The sequence below is a fragment of the Trachypithecus francoisi genome, unplaced genomic scaffold (assembly GCF_009764315.1).
Source record: "Trachypithecus francoisi isolate TF-2019V2 unplaced genomic scaffold, Tfra_2.0 Lachesis_group2, whole genome shotgun sequence".
In the NCBI taxonomy this organism is placed as follows: Eukaryota; Metazoa; Chordata; class Mammalia; order Primates; family Cercopithecidae; genus Trachypithecus; species Trachypithecus francoisi.
This window is the reverse complement of record NW_022681465.1, coordinates 73596529-73615492: the sequence shown is the minus strand read 5'-3', so window position 1 is coordinate 73615492 and position 18964 is coordinate 73596529. Positions and strand designations below refer to the sequence as shown.

Here is an 18964-nt window from a genome sequence, read left to right as displayed (position 1 = left end):
GTGTATTTGGATGGTAATGAGCTAAGAGCTACCTTTGAAGTAAATTGACCCAAAGAACATCACATGTCTTTCTTACCCCAAATCCCAAGATACACGTCGCAGTTTTAGCAAAACTGAAAAGAAATCCAAATATGCTTTGATAAAGCATTTGAGAATTCTTGTGCAAGTCAGGAGATGAAGAGCTCATTGACCTATAACATACAGGCTAAGTCACTATAAGATTTTTATTAAGGACTGGATCACCCACTGTCACCTAAAGTTAAATCATGATGACAACAATGTGCTTTAAGAACACAGACAGTTTAGTATGATGTTCATATATCACAAGGTATATCTTTAAAAAGAAATAAAATATTTTAAACTCCCACATAATCATCATATGTTAACCACAGCTGTTAGGAGACCCTCAAAAGATCCATTTGCAAAATTGTAGGTGTCAATTGTAGTTTAGTTTTCATCAGGACAAGCTATGGCATTGAATCACACAGTTCACTGCCCTAATTTTCTCCGGGAAAGGTAAGCCATCAGCCCTGGCCCTGGAAACATTTAACTGTTGAGTTGTTTAGGCTGACTTGAGTTCCGTGTCTCAAAATATTGTCTGTCCTGTCTCTGTCATTAAAAATTGAGAGGGTGGACTGGAAGGGACAAGGAGACCTGAGACCTGGGTTTTTAGTACCAATGCCTTCAAGTATTATTTGTATGTTTTGGGCCAAATAACTTGATATCTTTAAATTAGTTTTCTTATCTGCATAATAGTAAGATTGGGCTTTATAGACAATGCTTCCATTTCCTTCCACTGTTGTTTTTAAAACAACTTAGGTATAATTTCATAAAATAAAATGCAAAAATTTTAAGTGTATAGTTTCATGAGTTTTGATAATTACGTACATTAGAGTAGCCACCTCCTTTAGCAAGAGAATTTTTTTAATGTTTTAACACAGAAGACACAAAAGCATATTTAGATGGGAATTATTTAAGATCTATGCTTAAAATACATTGAGTTAAAGAACATCACACCGCCTGTAATCCCAGCACTTTGGGAGGCCGAGACGGGTGGATCATGAGGTCAGGAGATCGAGACCATCCTGGCTAACACGGTGAAACCCCGTCTCTGCTAAAAAGTACAAAAAACTAGCAAGGCAAGGTGGCAGGCGCCTGTAGTCCCAGCTATTTGGGAGACTGAGGCAGGAGAATAGCATAAATCTGGGAGGCGGAGCTTGCAGTGAGCTGAGATCCGGCCACTGCACTCCAGCCTGGGCGACAGAGCGAGACTCCGTCTCAAAAAAAAAAAAAAAAAAAAGAAGAACATCACACCAAGAAAATTCCATCAGGAAGAGAGACTCAGGCTTCTAACCCCAAGAAAAATTATTTATGCCCTTTTCAATCCCTACCACCTAAGAGGTGACCACTGCCCAGATTTATCTGACCACAGCTTAGTTTTGTCTAGTCTAGAACTTCACATAAATGGAATCATACAGGATATGCTCTTCTATGTCTGACTTCTTTTACTTAGTATAATATTTTTGAGATTTATTTGTGTTGTTACTTGTATCAGTAGTTTTATTGTCCTTTTTATTGATGATTAATATTCCATTGTGTTAATATGCCACAGTTGTTTATTGATTCCTCTCTTGGTGGACATTTGAAATGTTTTCAATTTTAAGCTATTCTGACAAATGCTGCCATGAAATTCTTATACAGATACTTTTGTGAACAAAATTTTTATTAGGTAAGCATGTAGGAGTGGAATTGCTGGCTGATCATAAGCAAATGCATGTTTAACACTATGGGAAACTGCCAAACAGTTCTTCAAAGTGGCTATCTAATTTTACCAGTAATGTAGGAGAGTTTTAGTCACTGCACATTCTCATCAATAGTTGATGTTGATAGTATTTTACATTTAGCCATTCTGGTGGATTAGAGTGGTATCTCATGGTCACTGCTAAAGCATTTAGTGTCTATGGAAGTTCTAAATTTCATACATTTTCATTTGCAGTGATGGATAAAATACATGTTTCTCTTCTTCATCTACTCTACAACACAGGAAAAAATGTTCCTGCATGTGAAAGGAGAAATTCATCTGGGAAGATTTATGATGAGAAATCGTGATGTTGTGCTCACAACAACTTTCGTGGATGATATAAAAGCTTTGCCAACTACCTATGAAAAGGGAGAATATTTTGCCTTTTTGGAAACCTATGGAACCCACTACAGTAGCTCTGGGTCTCTGGGAGGACTCTATGAACTAATATATGTTTTGGATAAAGCTTCCATGAACCGGAAAGGTATGCCTAGAAATAGAGCTCTGACTTCAAATACTGTTTTGACCAAACATTATTTTGTTCACCAACCTCTTTGAATGGTTAAAATCTTAAGAATACAAAGCCCTGTAACCGGCTCCTTTGAGAGGAGTCTCTTCCTGCCCCTTGGCACCTAAAATCCTGTTAAAGAGCAAATTGACTTCCATCTCAAATAAGCTGACTTGGTCATATTCTACTCAGCAGCAGCACTGAGAGATGGATCAATTGTATTGCAATTTCACATCTATTAGAAGGTGGCACTTTTAGTGAAATACTAAACAAAAGATGAAAGAAAGTACAGGCATAATTTGTATAACCTACTTCTTAATCAGCAGACTAGTCCAATTTCCGTATCACAATTATCTTCCAGAATATACTTCAATATTGGAGGGAAAATATTGTTCTAAATTTTCTTTTCGTGGGAAAAGAAGAATCAGTGTTATCATATAAATCTAACATCTGAAAGCAAGGGTAGAAAATTGGTTTTACCTCATGTGATGACACTTCTCATTATGTGGTGGTGGTTGAATTGGGTTCATGTTAAGTAGATTTCTGGTCATGGGGAAATCACGGGGAAAAGGACCATGGTCAATTATCAATGTCGGTCATAGGTAGAAGATAGGCCTACTGATACATAGTTATTGGCCTGGCCTAAAGGGTTCGTCTAAGTCTTTTAAGAAAAATGTAAATGCAAAGTGACTATATAAGTAAGTTATAATCATTCATGTTGTAAGTAATTATGGCTAGTTATAATATTCCTTAAGGAGGTGATGGATGCCAGGATGCCTCCTCTCTGCCCTTATAACTATAGGTGTGTCTCTTAGGGAGGAAAGCGTTGCTAAAAACCACTTTAATGGCTTTTATGGGGTCAGAGTGTCAAGGTGTCAGGTGTTAAGTGAAGTGTGGAATTTAACTGTGATGTAAAAGCCTGACACTCTTCCCAAGGTCAGCAAATACTTTAGGGATAACAAAACATGACATAGCCAGAACGAGCTGGTCTTGATGCCTCAGTCTTGTTTTGGGTAGAGAGAAGCTCTCCCGGGGCAAGTGGAATGTAACGTTACTTACCTTACACTTTCACAGGGCTATATCCACAACATAGTGAAGTCACTGTGAGCTCCACCCGGAAGCTATATTGATGGAGATATCACATAAGGGAGGGGTACAAGAGGGCACAGGTCTTGAGTAACTTGAAAATGAGAAGAGAAAAGTTTATGAGTGGTGATCAAAACACAAAGAAATCTTCAGACTAGGAGTTGCTTTGGTGAAAAAGCTCCATAGGCTGAGATCTTTAATCCTGAATAATTCAGAAGCTACTTACCTTCTGGTCTTAATAGACAAGGATCATCAGGTCAATTCTAATGACTTTGAAGAGAAAGTCCTCTTTCTCACTTCTCCAGTGCCAATATCTGAGGGCCAAGTCATGTCCTCTGCCTCAATTTAGGATGTCTGAACATGAAAGTGTCCACTGCTAAGGCAGAGAATCTGAACACTTTAGGGTCACCAAGGTATCTTTCACCCTCATCTTCAGAAGCAGAGTCCTCACACGTCTTAAGGATAAGGTTAGAAATCTAGAATTATGGATTTCTGGTATTGTTTTCCATTTTTATCCTCTCTCTTCTCTTCCCATGGGAAATGCCACCTGATAGTTTCTAAGTTCTTACTAATTGTGAGTGCATGAGAAGTATTTGATAGATGAATAAATGCCTAAATGCCCCCAGAGGTCTACCCCGACACTCCTTGTAGAGCCCCGTGATTACCCTCATTTCATTTTTTTCTTTCCTTTTTCACAAAGCATTTTGGCTCCCAGAACAAATAATCACAAATTCGTGTGTGTGTGTGCCTGTGTGTGTGTGTTTGCATGTATGAAATAAGAAATGATAAATAAGAGCAAAAACTGACATGGTCAATGAACTGTCATCTGGGCTGTTTACCCTTAAAATACGAGAATAATTATTTTTCTGAATTGCAAAAACAGATAATAACTGATAGACTTTGAAAATATTAGGATTTTTCTTTCTAGTAACTGTTTGGGCACCTACACACCATAATGAGTCAGCTTCCGAGACTGATACCTACCAAGTAGCATTCATAGGACGAAAGCAAAGTGGCTACATACATCAGCCGTCTGTCCAAAGCAATGAACCAGCTACATTAAGGATGAACTGAGTCTTCCAAAGAGGATCAGGAGATGTTGATATATCTCATGACCAAATTATGAAGTTGATACAGAGAAGTACTTAGTAGCTAGACAGCTCTGGGTTCAAATCCAAACTTACTAGCTGAGTAATGAGCCATTAGAAGGTTATCCAACTGCTCTGCAATTCCACATTTTCATCTGTACAATGAGGACAATATAGTACTTACTTCGTAAGGCCAGTGTGAGGATTAAATTAGTTAAAGCACACAAAATGCTTAGAAGGATGCCAGACATGTGATAAGCATTCAATATATGATAGACATTGTTGTCCCTCTTCTATGACATTACAGATAAAAGACTTTACTATAACCACCACAATCTGACCTACATCCCTTTAAACCGTGTGGTAGACTTAATGTGTCCTTTGCCATTAAGTTGACAAGCAAAGTCAAAGGGAGGTCACTATAATCTAATATGAGGACAAAGCAGGACAGACATGATGGCACATTTGAATTTAGTAATGGTATATAGGAACCTAAGTAAGGATGTTTCTTGAAAATAGCAAAATTGGAATTTATTTGTGATGTTGATAGACATTGTCTAATAATTTTCAAATAAATTCATTAAACAGGTGTTGAACTAAAAGATGTAAAGAGATGCCTCGGGTATCATCTGGATGTATCTCTGGATTTCTCTAAAATCTCTGCTGGAGCTAAAGCTGATAAAGATGATTGTGTAAAGAGGGGAGAGGGTAGAGCTGGTAAGTGTGGCCTCACTTGTTAGACTTTGTAAAGCCTGGGGGTAGATGTCAATGAGCACTGCCCTCTTGCAATAAGCCCTCTTAATTGTCTATCCTCTTTGTGCTTAAAAACTATCTTTTATGTACAGTGGTTTTCAAACCACTATAAACACAGCCCAGGGACATGTATTCACCAGTATCGCTATTGTGCTGGTTGTACAGTACACAACTCAAGGGGTGTAATTCACACAGTGGTCATTTTAGACTTGTATATCTATCTTGACAATAGTAAGAAAGCATTTTCATAAAAAGTTGCCTTTCTTCACCCTAATTTTAACAAAGTTTCCAAATAAGCAAGCGACAATGTTCGTGCATCCATTAACAAAGGACAAGGCCAAAACCATTTCCCCAACTCCACCTTCCACCTAAATAGAAATCCCTAATTAATCCTTAACTTTAAATCGGTGCCTAACCTTTTCAAAAATACAAATATATTTGTTATAAATATTACTTCCTACTGTTAATCTTTAGCAGATTTACAAGCATGAATTAGTGCTAAAGTTCTCAACTTTTCCTCTAATCAGAAATACCTGAGAACATTTAAAAAATACAAATGCTTAAAACTCACCTTTAAAGAAAGAGTCAGCTGGCAGTGGGGAGGCACAAGTGGGTAAAAACCTGATATATTTAAAAGCATATCAACCAATAATATGTGTCCATGATTGAAAAACCAATGATGAAGTGGTGGAAAAAAACTGAATTTCCCATTATATGGTATAATTTCTATATTTGGTCCTTAAGCTAACTGTGTAATCTCTGGCTAGTCACTCCACCTCTCTGTTTCCAATTTCTCTTCTATAAAAATGAAGAGGGGATGACAAAAATTGTCTTGAAATTCTTTTCCAGTTTAAAAAATTCACAGCTGTAAAAGACTTAGAAAGATTTGTTAAAAGAGGCTTAGTCTACAGAGAGACACTGAGGAAAAGATAGGTAGGATTGGGAGTGGAAAGAAATGTTACTTTTCATATGATTCTTTTTTGAACTCTTCTTTTTGTAATATTAAAATATATCAAAGCAAATGTACACAAATATAATTATGAAGGTAAGTTTGCAACAGAAAATATATATTACACCCAAAGTCATATTTAGTTCCCATGTGTACACGTTTATATGTGAGGAGTTGTGAAGTATCAGTGTATCTAGACCATGGGTAACATTTTTATTTTTTAAAGGAGATGACAGAAATCTACAATTGGCTACTAATGTAAATTTCCATTGTAGATTTGAGGTGAAAAAATGCATAAGCAATATTTACAATTAAAATTTAATAAATACATTAGGTTGTATTTTACTAAAAGGACTCAATAAATGTTTATCACATGTCCTTTTGATAACTAGCCATAGAACTACAACTGCTTCTCTTTAAATCTTCCTTCTCTCCTCAGTAAACATCACCAGTGATAACCTCATAGATGATGTTATTTCACTTATAAGAGGTGGAACCAGAAAATATGCATTTGAACTGAAGGAAAAGCTTCTCCGAGGAACCATGATTGATGTGACTGACTTTGTCAACTGGGCCTCTTCCATAAATGATGCTCCTGTTCTCATTAGTCAAAAAGTAAGAAATATGTTTATTTTCAAATAGAAGACTGTCATTTTTTTATTAAATGTCACATTGTTTCGGGTGAACTGTTAGCTTCATCTGAAAGAGAGGTGAACATTCAGATACACTCCCATCTCTTCCCCATAAGGAGGCATGGCATAGAGGAAAGGCATGGTGTGGAGTCAGACCATCCTGGCTGACTTCCTGTCTCTGTCTCTCACTAGGTGTGGGATGTTTTCTGACCTCTACAACACTGAATTCTCCAGGACTCCATGTTTATTCTGAGAATTTAATGAAATTCCTTGTATAGAACATAGAGCACACACTGTAACAAGATAGTTACTCACATATGATTAGTTCCCTCCAGTTGGCCCCTTGCCTTCCCATGGTCATGGTGTTCCACTATCATGTCTAACACAAGAGAATTGTATTTACTAAGGGTCTTCTTCTTTTTTTTTTTTTTTTTTGAGGCAAGTCTCACTGTGTCACCCAGGCTGGAGTGCAATGGCACGATCTCGGCTCACTGCAACCTCCTCCTCCCAAGTTCAAGTGATTCTGATGCTTCAGCCTCCTGAGTAGCTGGGATTACAGATGTTCACCACCACATCCAGCTAATTTTTTTGTATTTTTAGTAGAGACAGGGTTTTGCCATGTTGGCCAGGCTGGTCTCAAACTCCTGGCCTCAAGTGATCCGCCTGCCTCAGCCTTCCAAAGTCCTGGGATTACAGATGTGAGCCCCCCTGCCCCCTCATCTTTCTTTCCCCAAGCTACCTAAAACTGGTATGCATTTTTCTTTACTTCTTTTATTACTAGTACTATTAGTAAGTGCTTTTCTTCTACTTCCCTTTATAACTTTCAATTTTCTCCATGTATTTTACAATTTGCTTTCCTCAGATCATGTTTATTTTTGACTGCTCCCTACTCCAGTCTGATTAACTTGAGTTACAGAAATTTTAATATTTTCATAGGACTAGTTAATTTGATTCCTTTATTCTATTTTATTGTCTTTAAAGAATGAGTAGATTAAAGAGTGAAACCTCTAAAACTATCTCCTTTATGTGAGGAAGAAAGAAATTGGAAATTTTTATAATCTATTCTCCCTTTATGTTATAGAAATATAGCCATTCATAGATATGCAATATATTTGTGAGTTAAAATACTTTGTCCCAAAGTAGGACAAAAAGGGTGGGGGGAAAGCTGGTGAAATTCCATGTATGAAATTAAAATCAGAAGATGCCTCTTTGATCTTATTAAATTTGAATCTTACATAAATGTATTACCTTGAACTCAGTAAAATAAGTTTATGTTGGGAGATATTAAATAAGAAAAAAATGGGTAATTTAGGTGAATATTTACATCCAGATGAACATCCCAGGCTCTACAAAGCAAGTTCAACTGTCCTTCTACAAATTCAAGAGTGTTCTCTGAAGAAATCTTAATAATAGTTCAGCATGTTCTAGAGATAATTTTTTAAATCTCAAATAGATAAGGCAGCTGCTGAAGATTTACTACTAGATTTATTGAAACTATTCAAAGACCCTCATCAACTTTATTGGTGCAGTCCTGCTGTATGGATGCACAGTATAGTTTATCCCATTTTTAGGGACAACCATTTACTTCCCCAAATTTTCAGATTGGTAGACATTCCATTTAGACTATCGGTATAAATTTCTTTCTTCATAAACAGGAAGGCTGGCCTTTTCATATTAACATTTTACCTAAGGAAATGGTAGCTATTGTTAGTTCACTATGGACCACTTTTTAAATTTATCTTCTTGTAGAGAGAGTTGAGCAAAGCAAAATTGTGGGTTTTGTTGACTTTGTATAACTTTTAAATCTCTGAAGAAACATGAGATATAGTTAAATTTGATCTTGAATTAGATTCCAAGTTATTTTACTCTCATAATTCCAGTAGAAGTGGACCTTTGGTTAACTTGTAGCTACTTCCAGGAGACAATTACACAATCTATGATCACTAATTCATTTTCAGGAATTTGAAGCATTCTGTTGTCTGTAGATGACATGTTCAAACATTGGGGCTGGTCTTTTAAAGAATTACTAGAGGCCGAGACGGGCGGATCACGAGGTCAGGAGATCCAGACCATCCTGGCTAACACAGTGAAACCCCGTCTCTACTAAAAACTACAAAAAACTAGCCGGGCGAGGTGGCGGGCGCCTGTAGTCCCAGCTACTTGGGAGGCTGAGGCGAGAGAATGGCGTAAACCCGGGAGGCGGAGCTTGCAGTGAGCTGAGATCCGGCCACTGCACTCCAGCCTGGGCGACAGAGCGAGACTCCGTCTCAAAAAAAAAAAAAAAAAAAAAAAAGAATTACTAGAACCTCTCCCCACCCACCCTAAACTATAAACTGGTCAATATTAAATATTCTGTAGCAAATTAAATCAATTATCTAGGTATTTATGTTGAAAACCAATTATCTTGGAGAAAAGACCAGAAAGTGGACTGTAAGCTCTCACTTAATATTATCAATAGGTTCTTGGAAACTGTGACCTTAACCAAAATGACCTATAACAAAACCAATTTTACCATAAGCTAATGAATGGGTTAAGTTCCTGTAGCATATTTCTGGTCACAAAAACATCACTAAACTTCTGAATAAAAACTTAAAACACTTCTAATATTGAATTTTGTAATACATGTAAGCTATTTACACGTTTAAAAAAGATTAATAAAAACAATTAAGATAATGATTTACCTCCTTACTCTAGTTCAGGGTAGTCTATCCCAGCAGCTCAGGGTGCAAAGCAGGAATCAGCCATGGACAGAGCACCGTCTCAACACAAGGCAAACTCCACACACCCACACTCTCTCAGACTAGGACCATGTAGGCACACTGATTTGTCTAGCATGACTATACTTGGGATGTGGGAGGAAACAAGCAGAACCAGAGAGAGACCACACAAACGTGGGGAGATTGTCAAACTCCCCATGCAGACAGTGACCCCAGCTGAGAATTGATTTTTTTCTCAATATTACAAAGAAATGACCTTGAAGGAAACAACATTATTCTAGGACCTGCTGTTTTACTCAAAGTGGAATGCTGTATGAATATATTACTGAGATTTTCTAAGTAAACTATGTGGTAAAATATATATGTTATAAATATATAGTATATATAATTTATAAATATAATTTATAAAATCTAAAAATACAGTTATACATTTTTCCATACTCAAGTAACTATGGCCATGCTCTTTTAGGTAGAACCTGTGGTTTTCAGGCCCCACTTGTCTGCTTTGTCAAACCCAAAATCACTTCTTGAGGAATGTCTTGACCCAGCCCAAAAATCTCTCCTTGACCCTTCTCCATGCAGAGGACATAGGCTGGCCCTCTCTTTCAATACTTACTTTTGTCATGGTCTTCAGCTTCCATGGAAGTATATTAATTCTATTGCCAACTTGCCTGAATGTTAACACAAGTGGTTCTACAGTTTAACTCAACAGAATAGGTGCACTTTGTTTTCCTCTTAAACCTACTGCTACAAACTAGTTATTAAAATGTCAGCTAAGCTAAGAGAAATCACATTTATTAAAGACTGCCTGGAAGGTATAAAGATTATTATTTCCTCTAGGGCAATAGCAGCAAGATGAGTACAGCTACAATATTGGCTTCCTGTAAAGTTTTGTTTTTCCATTATTAGAAATAAAGTTATGTAATCTACTGTTTTATTTACTAAAAGGTTGTTATGTAATGCTATGTCCTCTTTATGAGACTCATAGGAAATGTTACCCTTTAATCTCATTTTGTTTCTCTTGGGAATCAGGTGAGTTTTTCTACCTTATTGGCAAGAAATGCATGAGATCAGTAAATTTGGTTGTGTCTTACTCAATGCACTAGAAAATGTAGCCAAATTTGTGAACCACTTCATGCAAATGGATGGGTCCTCCTAGCATTAATGTAGTTCATTTTTGTTGTTTTTGCCTCCATCCTGCTTTTTCTGTTCTCCTCCTTTCCCATTTCCCTCAGCCACTCATATGTCTATGTGTTAAGCTGTATTAGTTCTTCCAGAGTTACATGGTGTAATAATTTATGAATTAATTAACCTATCATTTTTGCTCTATGTGTAACTCTTAGCAGTTATGAACCAGATGTTAAAGAGCATCAATATTTTAAAGGGTTATAGTACAAGTGAGAATCATTTCTAATTCTCTTGTTTAGGAATAAAAAGCAGCACTCATTCTATCAACAAACTATAGTTGGTATACATAGTTTATGTTGGATGTCTGAAGGAAATCTCAACTTATTTATTATTAAACTATATTATTAACTTATTTATACTTTAGCACTTTTATGGTAGATTATATCCTACTATAAATGTATCAACACATGGTGGAAAGATAGAGTTATCTAGGATAGGAGAAAAAGTAAAATCATTTTCTTATTTAATAGAAAATAAAAGTTCATCAGAAAAAGATGGAACCCTTCAGGAAAACTTCAAAATGTCCATTTTAATTTTCCTTTGTTCTCCTGTGGATTTTTTAACTCCAGGATTTGAAGCTCCTCTGAAACTATTGCCATTGCATATCCTTCATCTTTAACTCTTCCAACACTGTTTACAAATTTAATCCAAATTGTATTTCCTTCATGACCCTCTGTTCCTGTATTCTAGACTCTCTGGCCTTGACTTTCCTTTGAAGGGTAAAACAAGATTAATTTCTTTTTTAAAAGAAATCAAAATAATTCTACCACACGCTTATGTTGTTTGTGCCAATGTGGCAATGTTGCTGAGAGGTTTCCTTCTTTCAAATAAATATGACATGGTTGAAATCTGAATCCTCTGAATTCTATATACTATATATTAATTCATAAAAGAATACACTCGTCATAACAATACAAAGTCAGTTATGCTGACTTTGTAGAAGTTCTTGATATATTCCACATATGAACCTATTCACAACACAAGTTTTGCAAATATCTTCTCCCACTTAAGAATTTCATCTTTAATGGTGTTTTTGATACAGATGTTCTCTAATATACTTTTTATTTTGAACTAATTTTAGACACAGCAAAATTACACATATAGTGCAGATAGTAATATTGCAGAAGTAGTACTGCAGAAGTAATATTGCAGAATAGTACAGGTAGTCATATTGAAGAAACAGTAGAGGGAATTTATTCATAAGCTTCATCTCCCAGCTCCTAATGTTAGTAATTTACATAAGCATAGTAAAATTTAGTAAAATTATCAAAATCAGAAAATTCACACTAAGTAATTAGCTAAAGCACAGGTTTTATACACATTTCACAAGTTTTTCCCTTAATCTTTTTTTTTCCTCCTGTTTCAGGATCCAATCTAGGGTCCCACATTGCATTTAGTTGTCACATCTCTTTAGTGTCTCCCAAACTGTTGTAGGTCTTCAGACTTTCCTTGTCTTTCTTAACCTTGACACTTTTTATGAGGACTGGTCAGTTATCATGTCAAATGTCTCCCAATTTAGCATTCGAGTAAGTTAAGGTTATGGATATTTGGCAAGAATACTACAGAAGTAATGTTCTGTTATTCTCAGTGCATCATATTATGGGTTATGATGTTGATTTTTTTTTTATTTTGACGTAGTTAAATGTATCTTTCTATTCACTATAGTTAGTACTTTCAATGTTTTAATTTGAAAGGTAGTTTTTTCCTACCTCAAGACCTTGATACTTTCCTATGTATTACCCTTCAACAGCTTTATTATTTTGCTTTTATATTTACATCTACAATATTAAACTTGGTCTCACTAAAATAAGGAATAAACAAAAAATATTAACTCTCATCATTTTTATTTCATATTGCAGTAAGTCCTAGCCAGTGCAATAAAGCAAGAAAAATAAATAAAATGCCTAAGAACTGCAAGGAAGAAATTAAACTATCTCTCCATATATGGCATGATTGTTTAAATAGAAAATTCTAAGAAATCTATAACTCTACACTACATTTGTGTATTTGTTTCTCCTTGTACTTGGATTTTTATTTTATATATTTTAAGGCTTATTACCAAGGGCATACAAATTTAGAATTATTACATCTTCTTGGTGAATTAAAATGTCTTTCTTTATTTCTGGTAATGTTTTCTGCCTCAATTTTTTTTTTTTTTTTTTTTTTTTTTTTTTTTTTGAGACGGAGTCTTGCTCTGCCGCTCAGGCTGGAGTGCAGTGGCCGGCTCTCAGCTCACTGCAAGCTCCGCCTCCCGGGTTTACGCCATTCTCCTGTCTCAGCCTCCTGAGTAGCTGGGACTACAGGCGCCCGCCTCGTCGCCCGGCTAGTTTTTTGTATTTTTTAGTAGAAACGGGGTTTCACCGTATTAGCCAGGATGGTCTCGATCTCCTGACCTCGTGATCCGCCCATCTCGGCCTCCCAAAGTGCTGGGATTACAGGGTTGAGCCACCGCGCCCGGCCTCTGCCTCAATTTTTTTAAATTACCTATGTTTGCCAGATGTCTCTGTTGGTATGCACATAGCATACATTCTTCAGTCTTTTTATTCTCAGTTTGTTTGTGCCCTCAAGTTTTGTTGGGATTAGTTGGACTTTTTAAATCAAATGTGATGATCTTTGTTGTTTTATTTTCTTTTCTCTTCTCTTCTCTTTTCTTTTTGTTTTTGTTTTTGAGATCGAGTCTCACTCTGTCACTCAGGCTGGAGTGCAGTGGTGCAATCCTGGCTAACTGCAACCTCCACCTCCTGGCTTCAAGTGATTCTTCTGCCTCAGCCTCTCAACTAGCTGGGATTACAGGTGCCTGCCACCATGCACAGCTAATTTTTGTATTTTTAGTAGAAACAGGGGTTTCACCATGTTGACCAGGCTGGTCTCGAACTCCTGACCTCAAGTGATCCACCTGCCTTGGCCTCACAAAGTGCTGGGATTACAACCAGGAGCCACTGAACTCAACGTATTTTCATCTTTAACAAATACTTCTTAGGTACCTGCAATGTGCCAGGCTCTACTGTAGCATTGAGTCTAAAGCAGTGAATAAAAGAGATAAAAATCTCTAACCTACCAAACTTTTTCTAATATAATCCAAAAGCACAACTGAAATAGATATCATAATGTTAATATTTTAGTGTAAATTTTCCAGTCATCAGAGTCTTTATCAGAATTATAGTTAGCCAATTTGATTTCATATAATATAATTTTATATCTTGGTTTTTAGTAAGTAGTATATAGACACATTTTAATGTAATTAGATTTTTTAAAATAGGCATTACTTATGTAAAGTAAAATTTAATTTTTTTAGTGTAAAGGGCCCTAGGTTTCCACAAACACTTAAAATCATGAAACCACCATGAAAGTCAATACAGAAAACGTTTCTACCACACAGTCCTATCATGTCCATTTTCAATCAACTCCTCCTTGCTGCCCTACTTCTGCATAACCACTGATCTGTTTACTGCCATATAAATGTAATCATGTAACTTTTTGAGTTTGACTCTTTCACTTAGCATTATACATTTGAGATCCATCCACATTCACACATTGACATTCTTGTATGTATGAGTCGTTCCTTTCATTTTTATTGCTCAATAGTATTCCATTATATATAGATTCCATGGTATAGACTAAACAGTTTGTTTATTTAGTAATCTGTTGAAGGACATTTATTTGTTTCCAGATGATAATTTTTTTGGTGATTATGAATAAAACCATTATAAATATTTGAATACAGAATTTTGCATGAACATATTTTTCTTTTCTCTAAGAGAAGGATTGCTTGGTCATATGATATATGTGTTTATACAAAACTACATAAGAAATAGCCAAATTTTTTTCCAAAGTAGTTGCATTACCACCAGAAATATATGAGAGTTTCAATTCCTTAGATAATCATGTCATCTGAAATACAGATTTCCTTATTCTTTTCTCAGTCTCTATGTATTTTATTTCTTTTTCTTGCATTATTGCATTGTCTAATGCATCTAATATGATATTGCACCATTAAGTATGATGTTATCTGTAAGTTTTACATAGATGTTATTTATCAGGTTGAGGAAGTTCCCTTTAATTCCTAGTTTGCTCAGAATTTTTATCGTAAATAGATATTGAATTTTGTCCAAGAATTATTCTTTTTTTTTTTTTTTTTTTTTTTTGAGACGGAGTCTCGCTCTGTCGCCCAGTCTGGAGTGCAGTGGCCGGATCTCAGCTCACTGCAAGCTCCGCCTCCCGGGTTCCCGCCATTCTCCTGCCTCAGCCTCCCAAGTAGCTGGGACTACAGGCGCCCGCCAACGCGCCCGGCTAGTTTTTTGTATTTTTTTAGTAGAGACGGGGTTTCACCATATTAGCCAGGATGGTCTCGATCTCCTGACCTCGTGATCCGCCCGTCTCGGCCTCTCAAAGCGCTGGGATTACAGGCTTGAGCCACCGCGCCCGGCCTGTCCAAGAATTATTCTTTATTGAGATGATCATATGGTTTTTCACTTTTAATAAGTTGTTATGGTGAATGATATTGATTATTTAAATTTTGAGCAAACCTGGCACTTAAACACCATTGTATTTGATTTGCTACTGTCTTGGGATATTTTGTAAGTATGCTCATAAGTGACATTGATTTGTAATTTTCTTCTCTTAAGTATTTTTATTTGGTTTTGGTACCAAAGTAATGCTAACTATAAAAATAAGTGAGAAGTAAATTCTTCTCTATTTTGTGAAAAAGTTTTTGTAGAATTGATATGTCTTCTTTAAATGTCTGTAGAATTCACCAATAATGTCATCTAGGCCTTCTTTGTTAGAAAAAATTTAACTCTAAATTCAATTATTTAAATAGATATCAGAAGTTCAGTTATGCTTTTTTTCTGACTGAGTTTTTACCAATTGTCTTTCAAGGATTTTTTCCATTTTATTAAGCAGCTGATATCTGTAGATTCTATAGTGATATCCTGCTTGAATTCCTGATATTGTTAATTTTAAGTTTTTCCCTTTTGTCTTATTTTGTTTTATTTTTAATTAATCTGGTAGAGGTTTATCACTTCTTGTAGTCTTCTCAAAAAAGCAGCTTTAAAAAAATTTCTCTATTTTTTTCCCATTTTAATTTCCATTTCAATTCTTATTATTTCCTTCCTTATGCTTTGTACTTAAATTTTTCTTCTGTTTCTAGTTTCTTAAGCTGGGTGCTGTTATTATTGATTTCAGACATTTTTTTTCTTGTCTAATGTAGGCATTTTGTGCTGTAAATTGACCTTTAGGCGTTTCTTTAACTGCATCCCACAAGTGTTGATGTGTTTTCATTTTCATTCAATTTAAAATGTTTTCTAATTTTTTGTGACTTCCTCTTCTACACTTGGGTTATTTAGAAATGTGGTGATTAATGTATAAATATTTGGGAATTTTTCAGATAGCATTCTGTTATTTATTTCAACTTTCATTTTGTTTGGTCTGAAGACATACTTTGTATTATTTTCATTATTCTCAATATATTGAGTATTTTTAAGGTGTAGATATGCCTGTGTGCACTTGAAAAGAATATGTATTCTGCTATTTTTGGGTAGAATGCTCTCTAAATGTCAGTTAGGTCAATTAGTTGTTGGCACAGCCCAGGGCTTCTTTTCCTGTGCCCTTATTCTTTCAATGATAGCAGAATTTGCAATGTCTAGGTATATTTACTGTTTCTTTTTTCAGTTCTATCAGTTTTAGCTTTATGTATTTTAAAGTTCTGTCATTGGGTGCATACACATTTAGATTATGTATCTTCCTTGTATATTGAAAACTTCACCTTTTTGTTCCTAACAGTATTATTTGTTAAGAATTTTTTGTATGGTAATAGAGCAAAGGAGGTTCCATTTATTTTTTTTTTATTTTTTTTTTTTTTATTATACTTTAAGTTCTAGGGTACATGTGCATGACGTTTATATCATGTATAACTCCCCAATGCAATCCCTCCCTCCTCCCCCCTCCCCATGATAGGCCCCAGTGTGTGATGTTCCCCTTCCCGAGTCCAAGTGATCTCATTGTTCAGTTCCCACCTATGAGTGAGAACATGCGGTGTTTGGTTTCTCTTCTTGTGATAGTTTGCTAAGAATGATGGTTTCCAGCTGCATCCATGTCCCTACAAAGGACGCAAACTCATCCTTTTTGATGGCTGCATAGTATTCCATGGTGTATATGTGCCACATTTTCTTAATCCAGTCTGTCACAGATGGACATTTGGGTTGATTCCAAGTCTTTGCTATTGTGAATAGTGCCGCAATAAACATACGTGTGCATGTGTCTTTGTAGTAGAGTAATTTATAATCCTTTGGGTATATACCCAGTAGTGGGATGGCTGGGTCATATGGTACATCTAGTTCTAGATCCTTGAGGAATCGCCATACTGTTTTCCATAATGGTTGAACTAGTTTACAATCCCACCAACAGTGTAAAAGTGTTCCTATTTCTCCACATCCTCTCCAACACCTGTTGTTTCCTGACTTCTTAATGATTGCCATTCTAACTGGTGTGAGATGATATCTCATTGTGGTTTTGATTTGCATTTCTCTGATGGCCAGTGATGATGAGCATTTTTTCATGTGTCTGTTGGCTGTATGGATGTCTTCTTTTGAGAAATGTCTGTTCATATCCTTTCCCCACTTTTTGATGGGGTTGTTTGCTTTTTTCTTGTATATTTGTTTGAGTTCTTGGTAGATTCTGGATATTAGCCCTTTGTCAGATGAGTAGGTTGCAAAAATTTTTTCCCATTCTGTAGGTTGCCTGTTCACTCTGATGGTAGTTTCTTTAGCTGTGCAAAAGCTCTTTAGTTTAATTAGATCCCATGTGTCAATTTTTGCTTTTGCTGCCGTTGCTTTTGGTGTTTTAGACATGAAGTCCTTGCCCATGCCTATGTCCTGAATGGTACTACCTAGATTTTCTTCTAGGGTTTTTATGGTATTAGGTCTAACATTTAAGTCTCTAATCCATCTTGAATTAATTTTCGTATAAGGGGTAAGGAAAGGATCCAGTTTCAGCTTTCTACTTATGGCTAGCCAATTTTCCCAGCACCATTTATTAAATAGGGAATCCTTTCCCCATTTCTTGTTTCTCTCAGGTTTGTCAAAGATCAGATGGCTGTAGATGTGTGGTATTATTTCTGAGGACTCTGTTCTGTTCCATTGGTCTATATCTCTGTTGTGGTACCAGTACCATGCTGTTTTGGTTACTGTAGCCTTGTAGTATAGTTTGAAGTCAGGTAGCGTGACGCCTCCAGCTTTGTCCTTTTGACTTAGGATTGTCTTGGCAATGCGGGCTCTTTTTTGGTTCCATATGAACTTTAAAGCCGTTTTTTCCAACTCTGTGAAGAAAGTCATTGGTAGCTTGATGGGGATGGCATTGAATCTATAAATCACCTTGGGCAGTATGGCCATTTTCACGATATTGATTCTTCCTATCCATGAGCATGGTATGTTCTTCCATTTGTTTGTGTCCTCTTTGATTTCACTGAGCAGTGGTTTGTAGTTCTCCTTGAAGAGGTCCTTTACATCCCTTGTAAGCTGGATTCCTAGGTATTTGATTCTCTTTGAAGCAATTGTGAATGGAAGTTGATTCCTGATTTGGCTCTCTGCTTGTCTGTTACTGGTGTATAAGAATGCTTGTGATTTTTGCACATTAATTTTGTATCCTGAGACTTTGCTGAAGTTGCTTATCAGCTTAAGCAGATTTTGGGCTGAGACAATGGGGTTTTCTAAATATACAATCATGTCATCTGCAAACAGGGACAATTTGACTTCTTCTTTCCCTAACTGGATACCCTTGACTTCTTTCTCTTGCCTGATTGCCCTAGCCAGAACTTCCAACACTATGTTGAATAGGAGTGGTGAGAGAGGGCATCCCTGTCTTGTGCCAGTTTTCAAAGGGAATTTTTCCAGTTTTTGCCCATTCAGTATGATATTAGCTGTGGGTTTGTCATAAATAGCTCTTATTATTTTGAGGTACGTTCCATCAATACCAAATTTATTGAGCGTTTTTAGCATAAAGGGCTGTTGAATTTTGTCAAAAGCCTTTTCTGCATCTATTGAGATAATCATGTGGTTCTTGTCTTTGGTTCTGTTTATATGCTGGATTACGTTTATTGATTTGCGAATGTTGAACCAGCCTTGCATCCCAGGGATGAAGCCCACTTGATCATGGTGGATAAGCTTTTTGATGTGCTGCTGAATCCGTTTGCCAGTATTTTATTGAGGATTTTTGCATCGATGTTCATCAGGGATATTGGTCTAAA

At 36.1% G+C, this 18964-nt stretch overlaps 1 protein-coding gene across 1 annotated transcript in view; it reads left to right on the top strand.

Annotated features, from left to right (window-relative positions):
* C9 (complement C9) overlaps positions 1-18964 on the top strand; it is an 87247-nt gene that overhangs the window by 44514 nt on the left and 23769 nt on the right. The window contains exons 7-9 of the mRNA XM_033179435.1: positions 2045-2285; positions 5072-5200; positions 6625-6800. Coding sequence (XP_033035326.1) covers positions 2045-2285; positions 5072-5200; positions 6625-6800 — 546 coding nt within the window. The remainder of the gene's footprint in view (positions 1-2044; positions 2286-5071; positions 5201-6624; positions 6801-18964) is intronic.